The following is a 20,666-nucleotide window of genomic DNA, read 5'->3' as shown; positions in this document are numbered from 1 at the left end:
TTTTAAGAGAGACCAGGAGCTCAGCTGAGTTGCAGCATATTTACATTAAATGTAGAAGGTCAATTAACCCTTTACTAAGGTAACATTATGCCCAGGAAATATGGCTTGACAAACTGCTCTATGTTTTGCACCAGGAACAGCAGCTAAGTCTTTCAGCACTGTCAAATGCACATGGCTTGCAAACTTGATATGAGCACCTGTATTACAAAACCATAATTTTCTTCTTCTTAGGCAGTTGTTATTTCTCTGGAGAGAAATAATGCCTTGTGGGCTTAAGGACAAGAAAAACTATTTTTTATTAATAAGAAGATATGTAACTTTTGGTATTAGCATGTTCATCACTTTGAGAATCCCTTTTACAATTTGTTTGATTTCTATAAGTTAAACTGCAAAAACTGAAAGACTGCTGGTTTACTTGGTTTCAGTTTTAAGTACAGGTTTTATCACAGGTTTTTGTCATTTGTTTTTTCAATTTTGTTTTTATGAAGACTATAAAAAACTATTGTTTATTAAAAAAAGCCAAGTGTTTAAACATGTTTATTCTGTATTTTTTTTAAAACAATTTTTCCTTTTTCATAACTTTTAATCAGTGCTATTTCTTAAAAGAAATAGATAGCTAGTAGTGACAGGTAGCTAGTAGCGACTCCATCTAAAATGTTTTTTACTCAGAGTAAAAGGAGAAAGGGAATTAAAAAAAAATTACAGTAGATTCTGGATGTTATTTCAAAGCATGACTCTATAAATAATATTTATTGGAGTAAGACCAATTCCTGAAGAAGATCCTTGAAAGTTCAAACGTGTTAAACAGTAGATGCCTGTATAAAGTGTGAAGTAAAACTAGAGATAATATTTTGTGATTCAGATAGAAGCAAAGGAAGTGTACGCTCAGAGACAAAGTCTACTGAAAGATATTGAAGTCATAAGGACCAGAGAGGTGGAACTGAAGCAAAGAATTGAGGCATTTGAAGTGTAAGTTGCTGAAGGGCATATACAATGCTAAATGACGCTGTTGTCCTTTTTCTGGAAAGTGTGCTTCAAGATTTTGCTGCTTCTATGATACTCAAATAGATTATGTATCCCAGAAGTTGTGTTTTGCATTTTGAGCAGTATCATATACTGTCTTTATTAGCAGGGGTACTCCGTACAAAAAGACCTTTTGGTTTGTTTTTTTTTTCTATTCCACGTCATCCAACCAAAACAATGCAGCATCACTTTGGAGGCAAGGAACCAGATGTTTGCATTGAAGTGCTTAAATTAAAAAAAAAAAAAAAAAGCAACACCCAAACAACACAGTTTGTAACCCTAACACTCATGAGGTGTGTGTATGATACTTTACTGCTTTAGACCTGCGTTACCTTTTTTGACTTGTCCTTAATAAGATCAGTTCTCTTTCATGAAATAAAAAAAAATAAACCATTTTTGGTCAGGATTTCAATACTACTTAAAGTCATTACTTTGTCATCCGTTTGTTACAGCAAAATGAGTATCGCCCTAATAAAAACTTGTGTTTCTTTTAACAACCCAGCAGAGGGTGCTGATAGAATAGCATGCTCAGCACTATCTCCTCCGAAGCTTTTCTGGTGTGGGAAACTGAGCTATGGTTAACCTGGGATAGCTGCATAATTGATTGGTACTGGATTTTAAATAGGGCAGTTTAGTTTGTGTCACATCTTCTTGTTCTTAATGAATTACAATGACACATTCTGATGATAATTTTAAATCACTACAGTGTTCCAAGCAAGCATTTCACCCTTTGATTGTCTTTAAATGTTATTTAAAAAAAAAATGCACAGTTTTGGCTTTATAACTGGTCATTGTCCGTATATTTATGGATATTTCAGCACTCAGAAACTTCAAGAAGAGAAAAATAAAGCTATTGATGATGCACTTCGACGTCGGGAGGTTGCTGTGAAGAACATAGAGGAGACATATGACCAAAAGCTTAAGACGGAACTCTTAAAGTAAATTTTTCTTTTGTCTCTAATAGGATGCATGCTACTTCCTATGAAAACAGAATAATAAATTCCATAGGATTTCTTTTGAAAAGTGTAACAAAGCAAGGACTTCGAAAATGTATGCTCATGTTTTTGTTTTAATCTGCTTGAATTCTTTACATTATTGCTTAGCTTTTTGTTAGTAAGACAAAATGTTCTGTCACGTTCAGAAAAAGCTTGCTATAGAAAAGAATTCTCTTTTGATTATAGATTATATTGTTGTAGTTTAAATTCTGTGGTGTTGTCTGGAGAGAGGTGTACATTAGTTGTATGTTTAGACAAGAAGATCTGAAGCAGTATTAGTGACTTCCTTAGACCACAATTAAAAGAACTGACCATTTTATGAACGCAGAAGAGGCATGGAGGGGAAATTGGCACTAAAGAGATGTTATAGGTTTCTTGAAAAAAGGATGAAAGGCACACTAGCCCATTGTACAGATAGATTGGCTCTTACCTTAACCCCTCCCCATTTTTGGAGAGGGATTCTCTGTTACAGATCACCCTCTCTTATTGACTACCATTTGCTTGAACAGGGTTTCAAAGAATTTGCTTAGAAATGCCCTTTGAAAACGAAACACACCATGTGTGACTGCTTTTGAGGTGTTGCAGTGGGTATATCCTAACTTTGCTTTTGTACTTTCTTGGAGGGCTTTGGTCACTTGAAGAGTTACTTGATGCTTCAATGCAGGCAGGTGCTCTTGGAATGTGTGCTTGATGGCATGAACCAGTCTTCCTGTTAGGCAGTTAAACCAAATGACTGATGTATCGTTACTTTTTATTGTAAGCCAGCGTACAATAAGTATTATCTGTGTTAGTGTGTCTTTATTTAAATTGCAGAGGAAAGATGTAAAGAGTAGGTTTTAATAAGAATGATGCCTCAGCTGAAACCTAGTAGATTTGAGGTTTTTTCTCAGAGACCAGTGAAATGCAACTAATTGACTTGCCTTGGTATCTTGTTTTACCTAGTCCATAACAGCTAGTTACAAATAATGCTTGTAAAGTGCTTTTGGGTTTATGAGGAGAAGCAAATTATTTTAAGGATGAACTGCTGCTTAGCTTATTTTATCAACACACAAAATATTTTAGACATGCTGCAAATGCTCAGAAACATAAAATTCATGTCCTTTTGTACCAAATCCTTGATGAAAATTATCAAAGTGCTACTATCTATTCTGTAGAAATAATGATGCTTGCTAGAAAATGAATCTTTTTTTATTTCTATGGTAAACATTCAATGTCATAATTGGGAGAAAGATCCGAGTGGTCGGGGTCATTTGCAAAAATGCAGGGGTATGGATATGGCGATATCTGAAAACATTTATGATCTACATCACAATCATGCAAAATGCTGAGCTTCCTTAGCTCCTGTAGATTACAGAAGAACTGAATGGTAAAGTTGGATGACGGCTGGGCTGTGAATAGTGGCGTACCTGGGCAGTGCTCAGTGTCTAGCCAGTGGCTGATGACAAGTGGAGATCCCCTGGGAGCAGTACTGTAGATGCTGTTGGACCCATGCTGTCTAACACCTTCATCTGTGAGCTGAACGACGACACAGAGCATCCTCAGCAATTTTGAATAGGAGGCTTAATTAAGGGGAGTGGCTTCCACAACAAATGGCAGAGTTTCAGTGCAGACAGACTTTAATAAACTTGGGGATTCTGCCAACATAAGTCTTAGGAATTTTAACAAGGAGAACTGCAAAGCTCTGCACTTGGGGCAGAATATCCCTATGAGGTAGTATAAATAGGGAAAAGGAATTGACCAAGTAGCTGTGTTTCTGAAGATAGGACATGAGAGTTACAGTGAATGCCAGGTTGCCTATGATCCGTCAGGATGCTCTGGCAAATAAGGCAAGCAGCATGATGGGTGATATTACTAGCAGCATGGCCAACAGACTGAGGGAAGTTATTAACCCTTTCATGTATTGGTAAAGGCTGTGCTAGGAATACCGTGCCCAGTTTTGGGCTCCCCAATTCAAGAAAGTCATGAAGCAACTGGAGAGGTCCTAGTAAAGGTCTGTAAAGATAGTTACAGGACTACCAGATGTGACCTCTGAGGTCATATGGCAGGTGCTGTAAATTGTGGCTTGGGAAGTTCAGGTTGGACGTGGAGAAGAGAAACTTTACTGGGAAGGCAGTGCAGCGTTGGGGCAGGCCATCCAAAGGGATGGTGGAATATACATCCTTTGAGGTTTTCAGAACTTAGCTAGGAAGGGCTACAGCTGGCCTGCTCTAGAGTTGGTGGTAGTCTTGCTTTTTGAGCAGGTAGTTGAACAAGGTGATTGGCAGGGTCCTTTCCAACTATTTCAGTGGCTCTGCAATAACTAATTTTGTCAATAAATAATTGTATCATTAGAGTTTAATCCGAGGAAGATTGGAGTTTACACAAGTGCACATAAACGTGCACATGCACATATACTTTGGGAATAACTAATTCTTTTTACTTGTAGATATCAGCTTGAATTAAAAGAAGAATACATAGCCAGAACCAATAAAGTTACTGAAGACGAGAAAAAAAATAAAGGTAATCATCTCTCTGAGGTTAATCAAGTAGCTTTTTTTCTCTACAGCTTTTACTAACAGGTATCAAAACACTGTAGTTACTAAATAGTCACAGTGTTCAGTAGGATGGGTATAGGTGACAGAAAGCCATCAAAATAGATTTTGAAAAACATGTAGCAGGATCCCGTGACAGGTAAGCAGCTCCTTGCAGTTCAGAATGCAGTGGGGATCGTGAGCTGCTGTTTTGCACAGAGGCTCCAAAGCATCCTGCTTTTTCTGTTTTACAGCTCCTTCTGAAGTCCTGCTAGCTCATTCATTCTTTAATTGAACTCTGGTACAGTCTGGTACCATACCCTTGAATGGTTGCCAGTTTCTACATTTATTGTGTACAAGATGTTTAATTGGAGCTTGAGGAAGAGAGCTGGGACAGATAAATATATTTAGACTTTTAAGTCAGGGATGTGTGGAAGAAATGATATATCATGTGCATGTGAATTTGATTTACTTAATTCTGAAGGACAGTATGTATGCTTATGTATATATACACACTGTGATTTACTTAATTTTGAAGCAGTGTGTATGACATTCAGTCATTTTTATGTCTTGAATTAAATTGAATGTTGGGCTTAGCAACTTAAACTGCTTTTTGCTGATACATTTTTTTACTGTAATACTCTATTAATTTTAGTTCAGCATTTGTAATCCTTCCCTGCAGAGAAAGCTGTGCTTTTGCATGAAGAAGCCATTGCTGTTAATTCAAAAAAGGAGGAACTCAAGCAAGCTATATCACGCACGAAAGAGCTTGAGGTAATTGTAAACATGAATTTAAAGAAGCTGTATTCTAATTGCTGCATTTGAGGTACATTAAGAAAAAAAAGTAAATGTCAAATAAAAATAATAATTAAGAATTACAGCAGTTCATAAGCTTCTAAACTGTTCTTTATCTGCAGCTGGATTTGGAGTCAGTGAAGGCCCAGGTCCTGTTGGTAAATAAACAGAATCAGTTGTTGACAGAAAAACTGAAAGAGGTATCAGACTATCCTTTGCTAAAGGAGGAGAAATTGGAGCTCCAAGTGCAGAATAAACTACTTAGGCAACAGTTGGATGAAACTCGCAGTGAGAACCAGCATCTTCGAGACAGTCAGTGTGAATGATTTACTAATTTTCTTGTTTAGGCTTCCCTACAAGTATTTGCTTAGAAGTAAATTTTCATTAAAATATATTCTTTGTATTATGTTTACTAGTAGTTTGCATTAAACCTCAACTAATGTTTGTGTAAAATGAAACAGTCCTTGACATTATAAATGTCTTTTCTTTAATATGTCAGTATATAGAGATATAATAATATGAAGAATATCCCTTTCACCGTTTGAAAAAAACAGTGCAATGTATCTAACCATAGCATTAGTATGGTTAATATTGGTAAAAGAATATGGCATTATTTTTTTTAAGTGCTTGCCTGATTATAGTTATAAAATGCCAAATATTTTTAATGTGCATTTGAGATTACGGGAGAGTAGAGATATACACTACTTAAGGTAGGGATATGTGTTTTTTCCAGAACACGACAGTCCGTGTCTAAGTCTTAAATGACAACACTAACAAAAAATTTTGGTCCTTTGTAAACGGAAGAAAAATATCCCAAAGTACTTTATTCAAACAAAGCCTTGTTATGTTCCTAAAACCAAATCAGCTTTACATTTTGAAGGTGTGTCATGTAGAAAAGTGCACACTCTTTATTCTACAGCTGAGTGTCTAGTATTTCTCTTTCTGGGCAGAGCTGTCCCAGCCCTCGGCGGAGCACCTGGCCTGCCAAGTGGAGCTGAGGAGAGTGGAACATTCTAGGAAGCTGGCGCTGGATGAATTTGAAAGTCATAGACAGATTTTGGAAAAGCAGCTACAAAGTGAGGTAAACTATTCTTTCTAAATAATTTGAATCTTTTGTTCTTCCTGTCGTTCGTGTTTATGTACCTGTGGAGGCTGTTTAGCGTGTAATTACAGGGATGGTTTGTAATCTGCTTATTTTTATGTAAATAACTTTAAAGATGATAAAACGACACCAAAAATGACCAAAAAACCCCCCAAAACCCAACATAACCAAAGTAAATCTTTCCAAGTCATTAAGTTGTCATCACTGACTTTCAGTAGGATACTATGTGTATATGGTTTGTCTGGACCTAAAAAACATTTAGAAAGAAGTATTCAGCCAGTTGAGATTATTCTTTTTGGTTGAATTATTTTTTTTGTTTTTCTCTTGACCTTCTATAGGTTGAGCGTTGTGCTCAGTTAAAGACCCAACTGTTGGACTCTGAAGCTATGGTCAGGAAGTTAAATGTGCAGGTTGAAGAACTGAAACTTCAGGTGAAACAAACACAGGCAGGTTTGTGTCTTTACACCAGAGCAGTCCTTTATGAAGTTCACTTACCTAACCAGTATAAGAACTTCCAGAAGCTTAAAAAAGCTGTGGTTGCGTAGAACTAAGATACCACCAGTGAGCAGATTTCAAGTTTAAAATCAAAATCTATTTAAAAGATCAATTTAAAAAGCAGACTTATTGCAACTTGCCTTCCTTTCAGAAAACAAACATAGAGGAGGAAGGGAAAACGTTCCTCCCTGAATACACGCATATTTTTATTGTCTGATTTTCCTCAGTATGAAGACATTAACGTTTGGTGATAACAATCATCATTTTCCAGGATGCGAATTGTGTTTTAATACATTTTGATTTTTCAACGTTCATAATAAGAATAATGAATTTGAAATTGTATTGCATATGTCACAAGTTTAAATCTAACTTTTAAACAGTTGTCAAGGCTAATAACTAATGTGCCTTATAGGCATTAAAGACACACTTGCATAAAGCAATTCAGTCTGCTGAAGAAATGTAGTTCTAAGGATGCATTTCTGTCAAATTGCTAATATCAAGTATGATAAATAAAAGTTTTGGGATGTGTATTTAATCTAAAAATATGGAATTGCATTCTGCAGTGACTGTACATTACATACAGCGTGTGTTGCACTGTAGCTGAGTACGTGCGATACTTTATATTATTCATTAGACCAATACGTACATTTTCATATATAGTGCAAGTATTGGTTCCATTTGGAATTGGAAATTTGTTAGTGTGAAAATAGCAAATATATATTTTAATTAAATGACTGAAAGTACTGCACGGACTTTCATTTTGCATCAGAGTTAAGGATGTCATTGAATAACCATTTACGTATAATGAAAAAAAGTGTCATTTTGCTGAGAAAGATACAGCCCTATAGACTGGTCTTTTGGGCTTGCTGAAGCATGCAAGTGCAAGCCAGGAAGCAGACAGCCCCAAAACATTCAATTTAACTGACAATTTTGAAGAAGTACTTTTTTTAAACAAAGCAACAACATTGTCTATGTGCGATGTTTTTCTCCAAATTTATTTTTTTGATCTAAATAGAAGGAAACTGTTAAGACTTGTGGCCTGCCCTGTGTCCCTTACCCTTTAACAGCATGATTGGATATAACATGTCCAAAAAGGTGTTATTTTCATTTTTATTTATTTATTTAAACATAATTTAAGAAATAACATCGTAGAGTGCATACTTCGGGTAGTTTTACATGGAAGGATTATATATCAAAAAAATAGTATCGGTGATAATTGCAACTATGCAGCTACATTGAAAATACATTTAAATCAAGCCATTAAATTCTCAAAACTTAAGACAATTCCATGTTAAATAATTTTGATCAAATTGGAATTTAAATGCCATGTTTCAGTGTTTCTATTTTGTTATGGGTCTCCCTCTCTCACTCTTTACTGTCACTCACTTTCATTTGGTATCATTTAGCTCTGGAAAATGAAGTGTATCGGAATCCAAAGCCTTCACTTGTCGATCGCTCTGTTCTTGACTTTGCTGGTGACAGAGTTGTACCTCATGATATTTATGTGGATAGTGCATTCTTGAAGAATCTGGTTATGACTGATGTGATGAAGGTAAATGCGGTGCCAAGAGCTGGCTATCGTCAACAGTTACAGCCACGCAGTGCTTCACCTGATTCTGACCTGGAGTGTATGGCGCAAACCTGGGCTAGGATAAAAGAACTAGAAAAGGAGGCAGAGCATTTGGAAGAGGCCTACAGGAACTACCAACACAGAGTCATGCAGGAGGCGGCTGCAAGCAGAACGCCGAGAAAGATGCAGTCCCCTTTACTTCAACAGTGTGCTGTTAGTAGACCCCTTTTGACTACCCAGCATGAACTTCTAGAGAATAATCCCAGCTCCCAGCATTCCCCCCTGGGCAGTCCCAGAGGTGAAAAATACATCAAAGGAACCGGGCAGATGGATGTCTTTAAAAATCCCTTAACGCCACCACACAGAGGAGCGTCTTCTTCAAGACGCCTTTCTTCTACTCCCGTTTCCAAATTGGAAAGAGATCTGAGTAACAAGAAGATTTTAGATGGTAAGTCACGATTGTTAACGTGGCATGGTCTTGGGGTTTTACTTATTGTTCCTCCTGTGCTATGGGAAGAGAAAGATTTAGGAGTGATAGTAGTCTTTCACTCATTTGTTATTTGCTAAGAGGCAGGAGAAGTCAGAGACAAAATATGCTAGCTGCTTGGGGTATTGCTGCTTCATGGAAACAAGTACTGGAGAAGTAGATTGAGGGAGGTTAAACACACTGCACTTAGTTCAGGTAGCTTTAAAGAGAAGGCTACACCATATGATTCACTACGGGTGTATCCTTATGCAGAGTTTCATTCAAAAGTTGCTATTGTAATGTCCTAGTTTTAGTAACCCTCCCTCTGTATTCCTGTCTCTTTATTTAGCTATTGTAGTTCACGTGTGCAGCAGAAGGCTGCTTTGTCTGGCTTCTTTTAAATTGAGTTTTCCAGTCTGAAAGGTCCAGATTTGCTTTTGTTTTTCTTTTTGCTGTGGCATCAAATATTCCTGAGCAATTGGGGGGGAGGGGGATTAGTGCTTGGTCATGATTGGAAAATTATAAATTGCTATTAATTTCACAGTGTCTAATAATTACTTCGTAGGGTGTTTTTTTTAAAGGGGCAGTACTCAGAAAAGCAAGCAAAATTGAAAACAATTGAAAATTTTAAAATAATTATGTTCCAAATCTGCAGTACACCCGCTTCTTGAGTCAAGCAATTCTTGTCACCCTAGCTCAAAGTGTATTTAATAGGATGAAAAAAAGTGTAACAAAAAAAAGAAAAGATAATGATCAGCTTCTGCGTGAAGGAAGGTTTAAATATAAGAAGGGGAGCTTTGTTTGGAGGAGAGTTGGCTGAGGTGGACTGTGGGAAATATGGAAAGCAAGGAGTGATGTGAAAAAGATGAAAAGGGATCGATTAATCACTGCTTCACAGATCCCAGAATTCAGTGAAATTGAAAGGAAAGAGAGGGAAGTACTTTTTCATACCATAAGTGAGTTGTGGAATTTATTGCTTCTGTGGCAACAAGTATAGATACAGGAATAAAACTTCCCTGTCAGGAGGGCCCAAATATTGATTGAGGAAATATTGGGGTGGATATTGCCAGGAGAAAGGTATCGCAATTTTCCTTTTTGAATTTTAGTTTAGTTTTCTTTAGTAATGGGCACTGTTAGAAACAGGTTACAAAACAGTCTGATCTATTGTGTCTGTCCCTGTGATTCTGCATGTAGAGCATAATGCTCTGTTACTGAAAACATATTTAAAAACTTGAACTTTCAAAGCAGTCTTTACGGTTTAACTTTTCTTTGTCAGCTTCTGCATAAACTGCTTACAGACTATCTGTTTAATACTGCACACACTAAAATCTTTCCTAGAAGTAGGGTTGTGTCGTAAAATTGCGAAATTTCAAAATTAAAGTTGAGTGCGTAACCTTAACAATCCTTCCCATCTTTGTACCTGTCAGAGGTTAGTTACATGGTGGCTGATGTGGTTTTTCCATTGGATCTGTTCTTTGCTTAATGCAGAAGAGTGACTTGTTCTGGAGAAGGATAAGAGTTGAATAAAAAGGAGCAGATTAACTGACTCAGGTGTTACAGAAATTGAATGGTATGTAGTGTAGGAAACAGGGTTGCAGCTAGATAATGTTTTCTCAAGTTGAACTGGTGCAGTACTTGCCCCAGTAAGCGCTGTAGCTTCAGTGTGAATGTGCTGTGGAGTGATTTGTCTGCTTCCAGGTAGGTTGCTTCCCTGCTGATGCGTCAGCTCTGTTTCAAAAGTCTTCTGAGAAGGAGTGCTTTTATACTGGTTTATGTGTTATCCTTTGTGCTAGAGATGGCTGAAGCACCAGATGTGTTTTTGCTAGAAAACCATCAGTCATTCTGGAAGCTTCCATGGAGCTTTTCAGTGCTGTTGAAGAAGCCAGTCTGAACAGGTCAGAATAAATTTCAAGAGGACATGAGTCTGAGATTTGATTTTCCTTTTAGTGAGGTATACCACAGTCAACTCATCTAAGGACAAACTGCAGCTCAGCTGTCGGCACCTATCTTCAAAGGGAGAAAGGAAGAAGTGGGTCCTCCTGTAAAATACTTGTAGTTGGCAGATCCAGCAGCTGGTTTACTGCACAGTCTGCCAGTGGAAGGGTATGCAGTCTTCTCTCTTCCTTTAAATTAGGTCATGCACTTCACTGGTTTCCTTCTCAAGCCCATGTTGGATATCTTTCAGGCTTTGTCTTTCAACTGGGAAGGAGTAATCCCATTTCTTTAGGAGCAAGTAAAAGTAGGACAGGGTCCTTTTCTGTTTTCTCCTGCTTACTGTCTCCAGTCTCTGGACAGAAACACAAATCAAGAAATAGTTACTGAGGAAAAAAAAAAAAATAAATGGATTGCCCTCTGACCCATACTCCCTATTACTTGATCAGTACTTTTCACCTTGATCATTACTTGACCAAACTTCATACCTTCTGATGAGAAAGAGCAAGGTTGGTGAGTCTTGCAGACAGCATACTGTGAGCCAAAGACCTCAGCTATTTGTCTTTTAGTAGCAAATCAGTAAGTTCAATACTAGGTAACTTCTAAATAGTAGTAGATTGTAGTAAATTACCATATGAGATAGCTGGTGTCCTAGCCTGCAGTATATGTTGTGCCAAGGAGGTGCATGCAGTAAGTTCTGGTCCGCTTGTTCTGCATGTGAAAATTTGACAGGTTGTTTTATAAAAGGTTGGATGTGGGTAGGCTGAGGATTCCCACCATGAACAGGTAGTGCTGATACAGGAGTATGACATAACTGCAGGGTTCCGTTCTGTTAGTGCTCAGCTTCCTTAGAGGGCGTTCATCTGCGTTACATGGGCATAGAAGCTGTCTGGAGATAAAAATTCATGGGCAGCCTTGGTCTGAAGCATCCTGATTTCTGCAGTGTGTTGTGCCCCATGAACGGTCTGCGCTTCTACACAACCACCTGAAAGATCTTCAGGTATGGGAGTGTTGATAATGGCTTTTCCACTGTCTCTTGAGCCAAATTAGCACTGACTGCAGTAAAAGTTATTTAGTCAAGAAAGAGAAGAAAAAAACAGTACCTACTTACTGAGTGAATACCAAATCTTGGGGAAAAAAATAATAATTCATAATCTAGTAATGAAAGACCTGTGCCAGCTGCACAGGAAAAGAAAATTAAGATTGCAAAGCAAAATTTAAGCAAAGTGCTGGACTCTGCAAGTTTGATTAAAAGCTTTTTTAATGCAGGAGGTTTGTTTTTTACCTTGATTTCCTAGGAAACTCAAGTTCTCTAGTCATACTGTTTTCCTTCCCTGATAACTTTACAGCTGTTGATAAGAAGTTAAAATCTTCAAAGATTTTCTTCTTTGCTTCATCATGCATTTTAACAAATCTGTAGAAAATGAAACCTCCAGGTTAACTTTCCTAATGAAGAATGGCCTTTGGGAGACCTCAAGCATTCTCTTTTGCTGGCTAGTAAGACCATCCCTAGCTTGAAATCTGGGTCTGTAACTGCTTTTTCTGATGCCCGGCATGGGAGAAATTATTTGGTGTTTGGCAGAGGAGCTGCAGTTTGTTGGAAACATGGATGCATTATGGGGTGATGATAATCATAGGCTTTGTGAGGAATAAGTTTATGATGGTGAAGGCTTGTAGAGGAGAATTGCCATACAGGAGGGATAAAAAACAAAAAAAAACCAAAAAAACAACCCCAAAACAAACAAAAAACTCCACCACCCCCCCAAAAAAAACCCCAGTACAAGAAAGTTCATGTTAATCCTGGTAAATTTGTATGTTAGTTGCCCTATAGTGGTGGTGTCTACACAACCCAATTATGCTTGTATTGTAAAAACCAGCCTTGTCTGAGAAGTGGTAGGACAAATAACTGACTGATACAAATTGTGGGATTTTTATTCTGCAGACCTCAGTGGTTCCGAGGACCTTGCCTCTTCACAGCAGAGTGTTGACCAGGTGCTTTCTCCTATTCCAAAGCCACATCTCCTTTCATCTTCTGCCTCTGTTTCTTCCTCACCATCCAGTCATGGCCAGAAGATCAGGTAACATTGTTTACAAAGCAACATTTTTAACCTGCTTTTTAAAGAAACATTTATCTAACGGTTCATACTGCTTTTACAATTCAAGAAAGTCGTTAATTTTGTAAGTGAGAACTCTTCTAAAGACAGATGAGGATTTCCATTCTTAAGTATCATGCCTCAAAAGGAAGTTAGTTTTTTAAAAAACAAACACCATCATCCCCACCCCCGCAATCCAAACACCTTTGGCAAATAGGAGCTGACATTTTGACCTCGGTTAAATTTGATGCCTTCCTCTGCAAAGTTATGTGCAGTAAAATACTTAAACCTCAAGTGCACTGGAAGCTTCAGACGAATGCAATGTTTTTTACAAAACAAAGAAAGTCTTGTCCTATGACAAAGTAAAACTTGCTTGATTTACAAATTGTTTTGTAAAGTCATTTCACTGTTGCAGTTGAGCAAGGATGGAACGTTATGCCAAGGAGTCCCTCTGTTGGGGAGAAATGGTAATTGTAGCACTCGCTACAGAGCCTAAAAAATCCACTGCTGTGGAAAAGTGCTTGGCAAAGGACAAAAAGCCTGAAGAGCGAGAATGTGAGACATCCTAAAGGCATGTTAGTTTAATGCAGATACAGCAAATTGATAAATATCCGTCACTGAAACTTAGTTCAAATTGTGCTGTTTAAGGATATTAACTCCTCTGGGATTAAAACACTGTTTAGAACTGTGCTGCTCAGCACTTTCAGTTTGTGCTACTTCAACCGCTGTAAGTATTGCTTTGTTACCACGTGTGACTTCGAAGATGGAAGGTGTGTGCTGTCACCACTAAGGCACACCTGACGTACACAAGGCATACAAAGTTTATATGTTCCTGGATTCAGGTCAGGCTGATTTACTTCATTGGTTTTCAGGCTACTGTAGATACCTCCGTAGATTCAGCTCTAGATTTAACGGTAAACTTCTGCTTTTGCCCTTCTTTGCATTTCTACTTTTCACGTGTCAGGGTTCTGACAAACTTTTGAAAGCAAGGTGTGGTGTAGATCCTCATATTTCAAGAGAGCTGCAAGTTCTGCAGTGCTTGAGATCTATTGTATCAGTGTAGACCTTCTGTTTTGATTGTATTCCCTTACACAGTAGATCACTTTCAGACAGCTGAATGAAGGATTCATTGTTAATAAATAAATATTCTGTTAATCACTAATTTCAGAAAACATGTTTTGTAAAAGTTCCCTAAAAATGTAACATCTGTTCCTAAAAGTAAATATGAGTAAAACAACTGACTTGCTTTACTATGTACAATACCTCTGAAAAAAATTGTATTTTTTAAACATGTGAGGAATGTATGTGTATTTCGGAGATATATCTGACTTTTCCTGATGTCCTGTAACTTCAGACCATATTGATAATTTAAAAGTTTAGACTGTATACTTTTTTCAGACAGAAGAATACTATGTTGCAAATGGGAACCTGAAGGTACTGCAGCGGCCAATTAACTATCATTTGGCATGTCTTATTTACCAACCATGCTATCAGAGATCCTCACCCTCATATGAGTTACCTGACTGTGAATGTATTTTTAGCAGTTTGCTATCATGGGCTCCTTTGGCATTTGATAATTTTGATTTCTCTAGTAGGCTTCTGTGCCACCTATATAAATGTGATCCTGATAAGGCCAACAAGAACTCCTGCTGACATTGTAGACTAATTTAAGAAAAATCTACATTTCAAAAGACAATGTTGGGTCTTTAGAGGGGTAAACTTCATGTTTTCAAGAAAAAGGTAAAACTACAAGCTCATCACAAATTCCTGTTCAAAGAACTGATAATCTCTCATCTTTCCCTTATCAGAACAGGCCTTTTGCATGCGCTTGATGTTCAAAAGCTAGCGAGGTTATATTTGATGCACTCGAAAACCCTGAATAAAAAAAGGCCGCTAATTCCTTGAGCAAAGCCATGGTCTTTCATTATGTCTCTATTTTTCACATCTGTGACCTGACTGACAAGCTTTTGCTGACTGAAGCTTGGTAGTTTCTGATGCCTGTTTGAGAATGTAAATAAGGCAGTTGTACATTCTCCTTTCACTCATTAACAAGCTGCAATACTAACTTTTTTTTTCTGAAGAGCTTGTTCATGCGCCTGTATAACTGTTTTCAGAATAGGAATCTCCAGTCTCCTTTGCATGTGGGAAGGGGATGAGTAGCAGAGCTTTTCTCTTTTCCCTGGGTGAGGTTTTGTTGGTTTTTTTTTTTTTGTTTTGTTTTGTTTTTAGAATCTCTTTTAAGTAAATGAATAACTTGGCAAAATTAAGCTGCATAAAAATCACTGCCCTTTCCTCTTTGTATCTCCTATTTCCGTGTATGAAATTGTTCTGTTCTTAACAGTCACTGGTGCCTCCACTGTCCAAAACTGAGAATCCTGAATAGGTGTCTTCAGAAAAAGCTGAAGTATTTCATTTTTAATGTTTCTTTCCTAAGAAAAGACACTTGAATTGGCCTTAACCTTCTAGCCATTATTCCAGATTTGATGATTGAAGAACAACGGCTTGTCCTGAGGCTGCTGTGGCAGGCATTCATAGGGCTTTCTTATTTTGTTCTTATCAAGTCCTCAATATACATTTAATATAGAGAGGGTCTCTTTTGTGGTTAGAATTTGTGGAGAGCCTTTATGTTCTTGGCCTTGAAGAGAAGCTGTTGGGATTTCTAGGGACTGTGAGGTTATTTCTTTTAGGTGGCTGTCTCTTCTTTCCCTGCTCATTCACATTTTCTTCAGTATAGCTCAGATTTCTTGTATTCCTATGACAGACATTACGAAGCGAAGGTTGAGTGTTAACCTGCATGTTAAGGTGGTATGGGAAAATGCTGTAATACTGTGAGGGACTGTACTTCTTTGAAGGATGTTGTAGAGTCCACGCTGCCTGAAAACTAAAGAGTACAAGTAAGTTGTGTTGCAAAGAATAGGCCAGGGTCTGGGCAGGCAGCTATGGGTTGTAATTGTTTTCTTGGGTTCCTCGTGACAAAGCAAGGGTATGAGGTCCCAATAATTTTCTTGAACTTGCTGCTTTCCCAAGACTTTCTTAAAAGGAAAACAGTCTTTCCATGAGCATTTTTTAATTTCTTGTGCCTTGGACTGTTTTCTGTTACGTAAAATATTTGAGAAATGCCTGTGTGGGCTTTTCCAGCTATTTACTCTCATTATTAGGCAAATGCCACATCATTGATGTGTATTGTGGGATTAGTTTATGACCTGTAGATTTTAAGTGGCAATGGGAACTTCTTTAAAAAGAAAAGAAAAGAAAGACGATGCCGTAACACCAGTAAGCCATTACAAGTTAGACCTCTGTCAGTGAGGAAGAACAATTGCTTCTCTGACTATAGCAGCTCCTTGTTTGTTTATATTTCAAGATATGAGCGGTATGAAGGAAGCCAATAAACACAGACAGGAAGACTAGAGTGATAAAGCAGATTATTATCTAAACCATTCCTTTTTTGGTTAGGGCTGAAGAAACCGATTGTGAGGTTGTTACCAGTTTTAAGCTAGAAAAAGAATTTCAGACATTAACAAAATAGTTTAGATGGTGGTGATTGTTTTTTGTTTAAGCTTTAATGGTAATTTTAAGCATAACTCATCCAATTTAATTATTTGGTGGTGATTGGCACACCAGTCCTGTTTTATGGAATATTGACATTAGGTACAGTTCAGGTTTTGGTTGCCAGCTTTGATGGAATGAATTTTTTAAAACTCTTTAGAAATATGTGTGTTTACTGGTCTTAATGAGGCAGAGCTCTTCTGTTTGTTGAATCTGAAGGAGTGTGTCGACTGTCCGTCTAGCAGTGTTGCAGGACACAATATTGAAGAAAGTGGCAAGCATGTCCTTTAACCTTGCATCCTTATGAATTATTTAACACTTAACCGTTTCTGGGAAGGAAAAATTGAAAACATGAAGTAGACCTCCAAAAACTTGAAATTCCATTTATTCTGTTGTATTTAATTTACAGGGTATTTTTCCCCACTGACATTACTGAACTATCCTGATGATGCAGATTTGTTTGTCCCCAGATTTACATTTTTTCTTGAACATGTCTCATTGTGGGGTGTGTTTTGTTTGTTCTCTGCTTTTGCCCCATAAAAGACCTGAATTCCTTAGAAATTGTGAGCACAAACATATTTATACCATGGTGAAGAGCACCAGCTGGTGTGAAATAAGCTCCTTTATGAAGTGCTGCTGCTGAATTTCATTAGTGACCTGCACTCCTTTTGCTATTCTGGTTCTGGTCAGTTTAATAGCTGGGTCATGTGGGAGGTATTGTTCTTTCCCATTATCTTTCTGATGAGATAAACGGAGATTTAGAATGAGGGCACTAACCCCATTTTTCATAGCACCCAGATTTTCACCCCTGCATATATGTTTTGCCAGACATCTAATCCTAATACATTTCAAACGCGTCTGTTATGGTGACATCACAATGGGAATGAGACTGCAACGCAGAGAAATAAAAAGGAAAATTCCTTAATTTCAGTTGACTAAATGTCACACTTCATTGTATTTCTCCTTTTTTTTCTTCTTACTCCTTTTTATGCCTTTTGAGAGCGTGTTTTGTTTTAATGTAATGCCTTTATGTCATGTATAGGCCTTGGGGACAGGCTGCAGGGACATGGCTATCAGAGAGATGGAGCTGACTTTTTGAGTCAGAAACTTTACAGTGTTTTGGTTGCATGGTTTTTACGTTCGGTTTAGTCTTTTGCTAAGCATGTGAGTAATCCTTGTATTTGAATCTCAGATGGCTATTTGCTTAAAAGGTTAGCATTTATGTTTATTAAATCATTTATGTCCTCCTTCTTTCAGACTTCATAATCAGCGAACAGATAAACGAGATTTCAGTGATAACCCCGCACCAGAGAAACTAATGTATGAGGACCTTGAAGAACGCATTTCTTCTCTTGAATGTAAGTTTTAGTGCATTTTAGATAGTTTGTTTAAAACCTTAGGGCTTAACAGTTGTAAGGCAATTGTCGTGATAGTTTAAGACTGTAGTTGGAGAGAAAAAAATTTGACTGATGTAGGAAATAAGAAAAACAAACTGTCTCAGAAGTTGGAGGGATTCATTCTCTTCATATTTGCATCTTTAGAGGAGAAGGGTATGTAGTAATAAGGAGACACTGAAATTGAATTGGTTCTGAAATTTGGGACCATACTTTTTGGTCAGAAGTCTTGCATAACCTTGTAGTAATGTGTGTAGGTCTGACAGTTGTTTCAGAATGTTTTAAAATTGCACGGGATTTATTTTTTTTTTTAAATAGCAAAGTGTACTAGTATATGAAGTGACTTGAGGCTCTATTATATTTGCTGCATAAAGTAAAACTCCAAGCAGTGTTCATCATGGACCAATATCAGAGCAGTATTACCAAGTGTAATTCTGAAGATAAGTTTCTGCAGGCATTACATAGACTGTTGTTGATTTTTCCTTCAGTAACTGAGGCTAAAATAGTATTATGAATTAGACGTCACTTTAGAAGCATGTGTGAATGTGTGAAGAACATTTGCAATTGTGCTATCATTAATCAGCATCTCTGAGTATAGTTCAGTTACTGAAACATGAATTTTATCCTAATTTTTTTTTCTGAGGTCAGCGTTTTACTTATTTGCATTTCTGCTCTCTCTTGATTGCTGGAAGAACTTTGTCATTGTGTGGTGTTTTGCATTGCATGCTGTAAAATGTTTCCTCTTATCTATATGCTGCAGTCAAGCCTGCAGGGTCAGTTTTCAAAAAAATTTTGATGTAACTAAGGTACTGTAGAAAGAGGAAGATAATAAAAGTTAATGCACTTTATAGCCATTTGTATATGGAGAGAGAAATAGAAGCACAATTACTGGCTTTATTTCGTAGTCTTTCAGCATTTGAATGGCATCTTAATGTCGGACCTGAGCAGCCTTATCTCCCATGAAACTGTGGGCTTAAAGTGCAGTTGTCAATGAGAAGGATGTGAAGAGCAAGCTAAACACCTTTCCCATTTCCAAATTTTGTTAGGTCTGTAAAGTCTTGAGACTGGTGGAGATACATCATTGGGTGGTATAATTAAACTCATAGTTGGTGAAGAGATGCTAATTATTGTATGGGAGAGTTAGAATCACTGATTTCAAAGAAAATATTGCTAACTGGTGTGAGTGTTTTCCTGGGTCCAAGACTGGATTATTCTTTTGGTTGTGGTTAGGTTTTTGAAAGATGGAGTGATGCCCTTGGTCACTCTCCTGAACCCGTGAGAATATGGCCTTCAGTACTTTAAAAACCAACTGAACAACGAAAGAAGATAACGTTTGTTTAAACACAAAATGTGTTGATAGGGTTTAGCGATAACTAGCAGAATCTGATGACTCATCTGTGAATTTCCCTGTGAAGTTTTACTCAGTATATTTGTTGTTTTTTAATTTATCTCATTTAGTTTTCTTTTTCTAAGCTTTAAATGCATTATTTGAATGCGAACAATAGCCACTAATGGTTTCTACTCATCTCATATTTTAATTAGATTTAGATTTATTTGTTTAATTTTGTATTAGAGACTTTTAGGAAAACATTACATATTTCACTTTTATTTTGTCACGTATGAGAATAGACTGCCATTTTCTTGGCAATTAGGCCTGAGTAGATGCTGTTTCCAAATAAGTTCCCGCTGTATCATTTAGTGACGTGTAGTAGTCAAAAGAATAATTTTAAGAGTTTGCATATGCCGATGATTTCTAAATCAGCAGTACTTTAGCTGGGTCAGACTGTGTCAAGAGACGGTCTCAGTGTGTAGAAGGAAATCAGAATGGCTAAAAAAGGGAGAAAGTAACCCAGGAGGAACTGGGGTTGGGGGTGTGGAGGGGGAAATAAGGATGTAAAATCTAAAAAGTAAATGTAGAATAAGGTGTAATGAAGGAAGAAATTGATAAGAGTAGAAAAAAAACAATAAAGGAGATACCAGAAAATGTGGAAGCCTTTTAATCCTACTGTGAGTGAGCTCTACCAAGCAAAGATTGGAATTTCTATTGGCAGTAACTGCTTTTAGTTGACATGCTTGTCTTAAGGAAATAATGCGTCTCCTGCTGTCCACCCTTACAGAAAGGAGTGGAGGTGTACAAAGGGTGTTACCTTTTTTCCTTTGCAGAATGGTTAATGTAAAGATGTTTTCTACTATATTGTTTTGTGGTTGGTTTTTTTTTTTGCTTGTGTGGTCAGCAGACTTTTAGAAGTTTGATATAATACTTAACAGGAACCTGTTTGTAAAAGGAATTTACTTTCCTAGGTGAAGCTGGTAGGACTTCCTGTTGCTTTTCTAAGAAACTGAAAACGTTCTCATAACTTAGCTAGACTGACAGCTTGGCAGATGCCTTCATCTATAATTCCTTTAAAAGCATTTTAATTTAAAGATTCAGACCATTCTGAGAGAGAGGCTGATCGGTTTGGATGTCTTGTTTTCCTTCATGCAAGAGAAAGAGACGGCTGCTCCTTCAGACTGGGAGAGCTGGGGTTGTTCAGCCTGCAGAAGAGAAGGCTCCGGGGAGACCTTGTTGCAGCCTTCTAGTACCTGAAGGGGGCCTACAAGAAAGCCGGAGAGGGACTTTTTACAAGGGCATGTAGTGACACGACGAGGGGTGATGGCTTCAAACTGGAAGAGGGTAGATTTAGATCTAGACACTAAGTGCTTGGAAAAACTGTCCTGTGTATTTCAGGTTGGCTACCTAGAGAT

At 37.5% G+C, this 20,666-nt stretch overlaps 1 protein-coding gene across 3 annotated transcripts in view; it reads left to right on the top strand.

The window, feature by feature from the left end:
- The window catches only part of OFD1 (OFD1 centriole and centriolar satellite protein), a 35,550-nt gene that overhangs the window by 9,878 nt on the left and 5,006 nt on the right, over nt 1-20,666 (top strand). For all 3 annotated transcript variants that reach the window (XM_074606146.1, XM_074606162.1, XM_074606156.1), the window contains 10 exons: nt 863-969; nt 1,842-1,961; nt 4,444-4,517; nt 5,211-5,302; nt 5,446-5,635; nt 6,274-6,404; nt 6,764-6,875; nt 8,327-8,938; nt 12,831-12,966; nt 17,785-17,885. In XM_074606146.1, the coding sequence (XP_074462247.1) occupies nt 863-969; nt 1,842-1,961; nt 4,444-4,517; nt 5,211-5,302; nt 5,446-5,635; nt 6,274-6,404; nt 6,764-6,875; nt 8,327-8,938; nt 12,831-12,966; nt 17,785-17,885 (1,675 nt within the window). The remainder of the gene's footprint in view (nt 1-862; nt 970-1,841; nt 1,962-4,443; nt 4,518-5,210; nt 5,303-5,445; nt 5,636-6,273; nt 6,405-6,763; nt 6,876-8,326; nt 8,939-12,830; nt 12,967-17,784; nt 17,886-20,666) is intronic.

This window comes from Larus michahellis, chromosome 1, assembly GCF_964199755.1.
Source record: "Larus michahellis chromosome 1, bLarMic1.1, whole genome shotgun sequence".
Lineage (NCBI taxonomy): Eukaryota > Metazoa > Chordata > Aves > Charadriiformes > Laridae > Larus > Larus michahellis.
The sequence above is the reverse complement of the archived record's forward strand: the minus strand, read 5'-3'. Positions and strand labels throughout refer to the sequence as shown.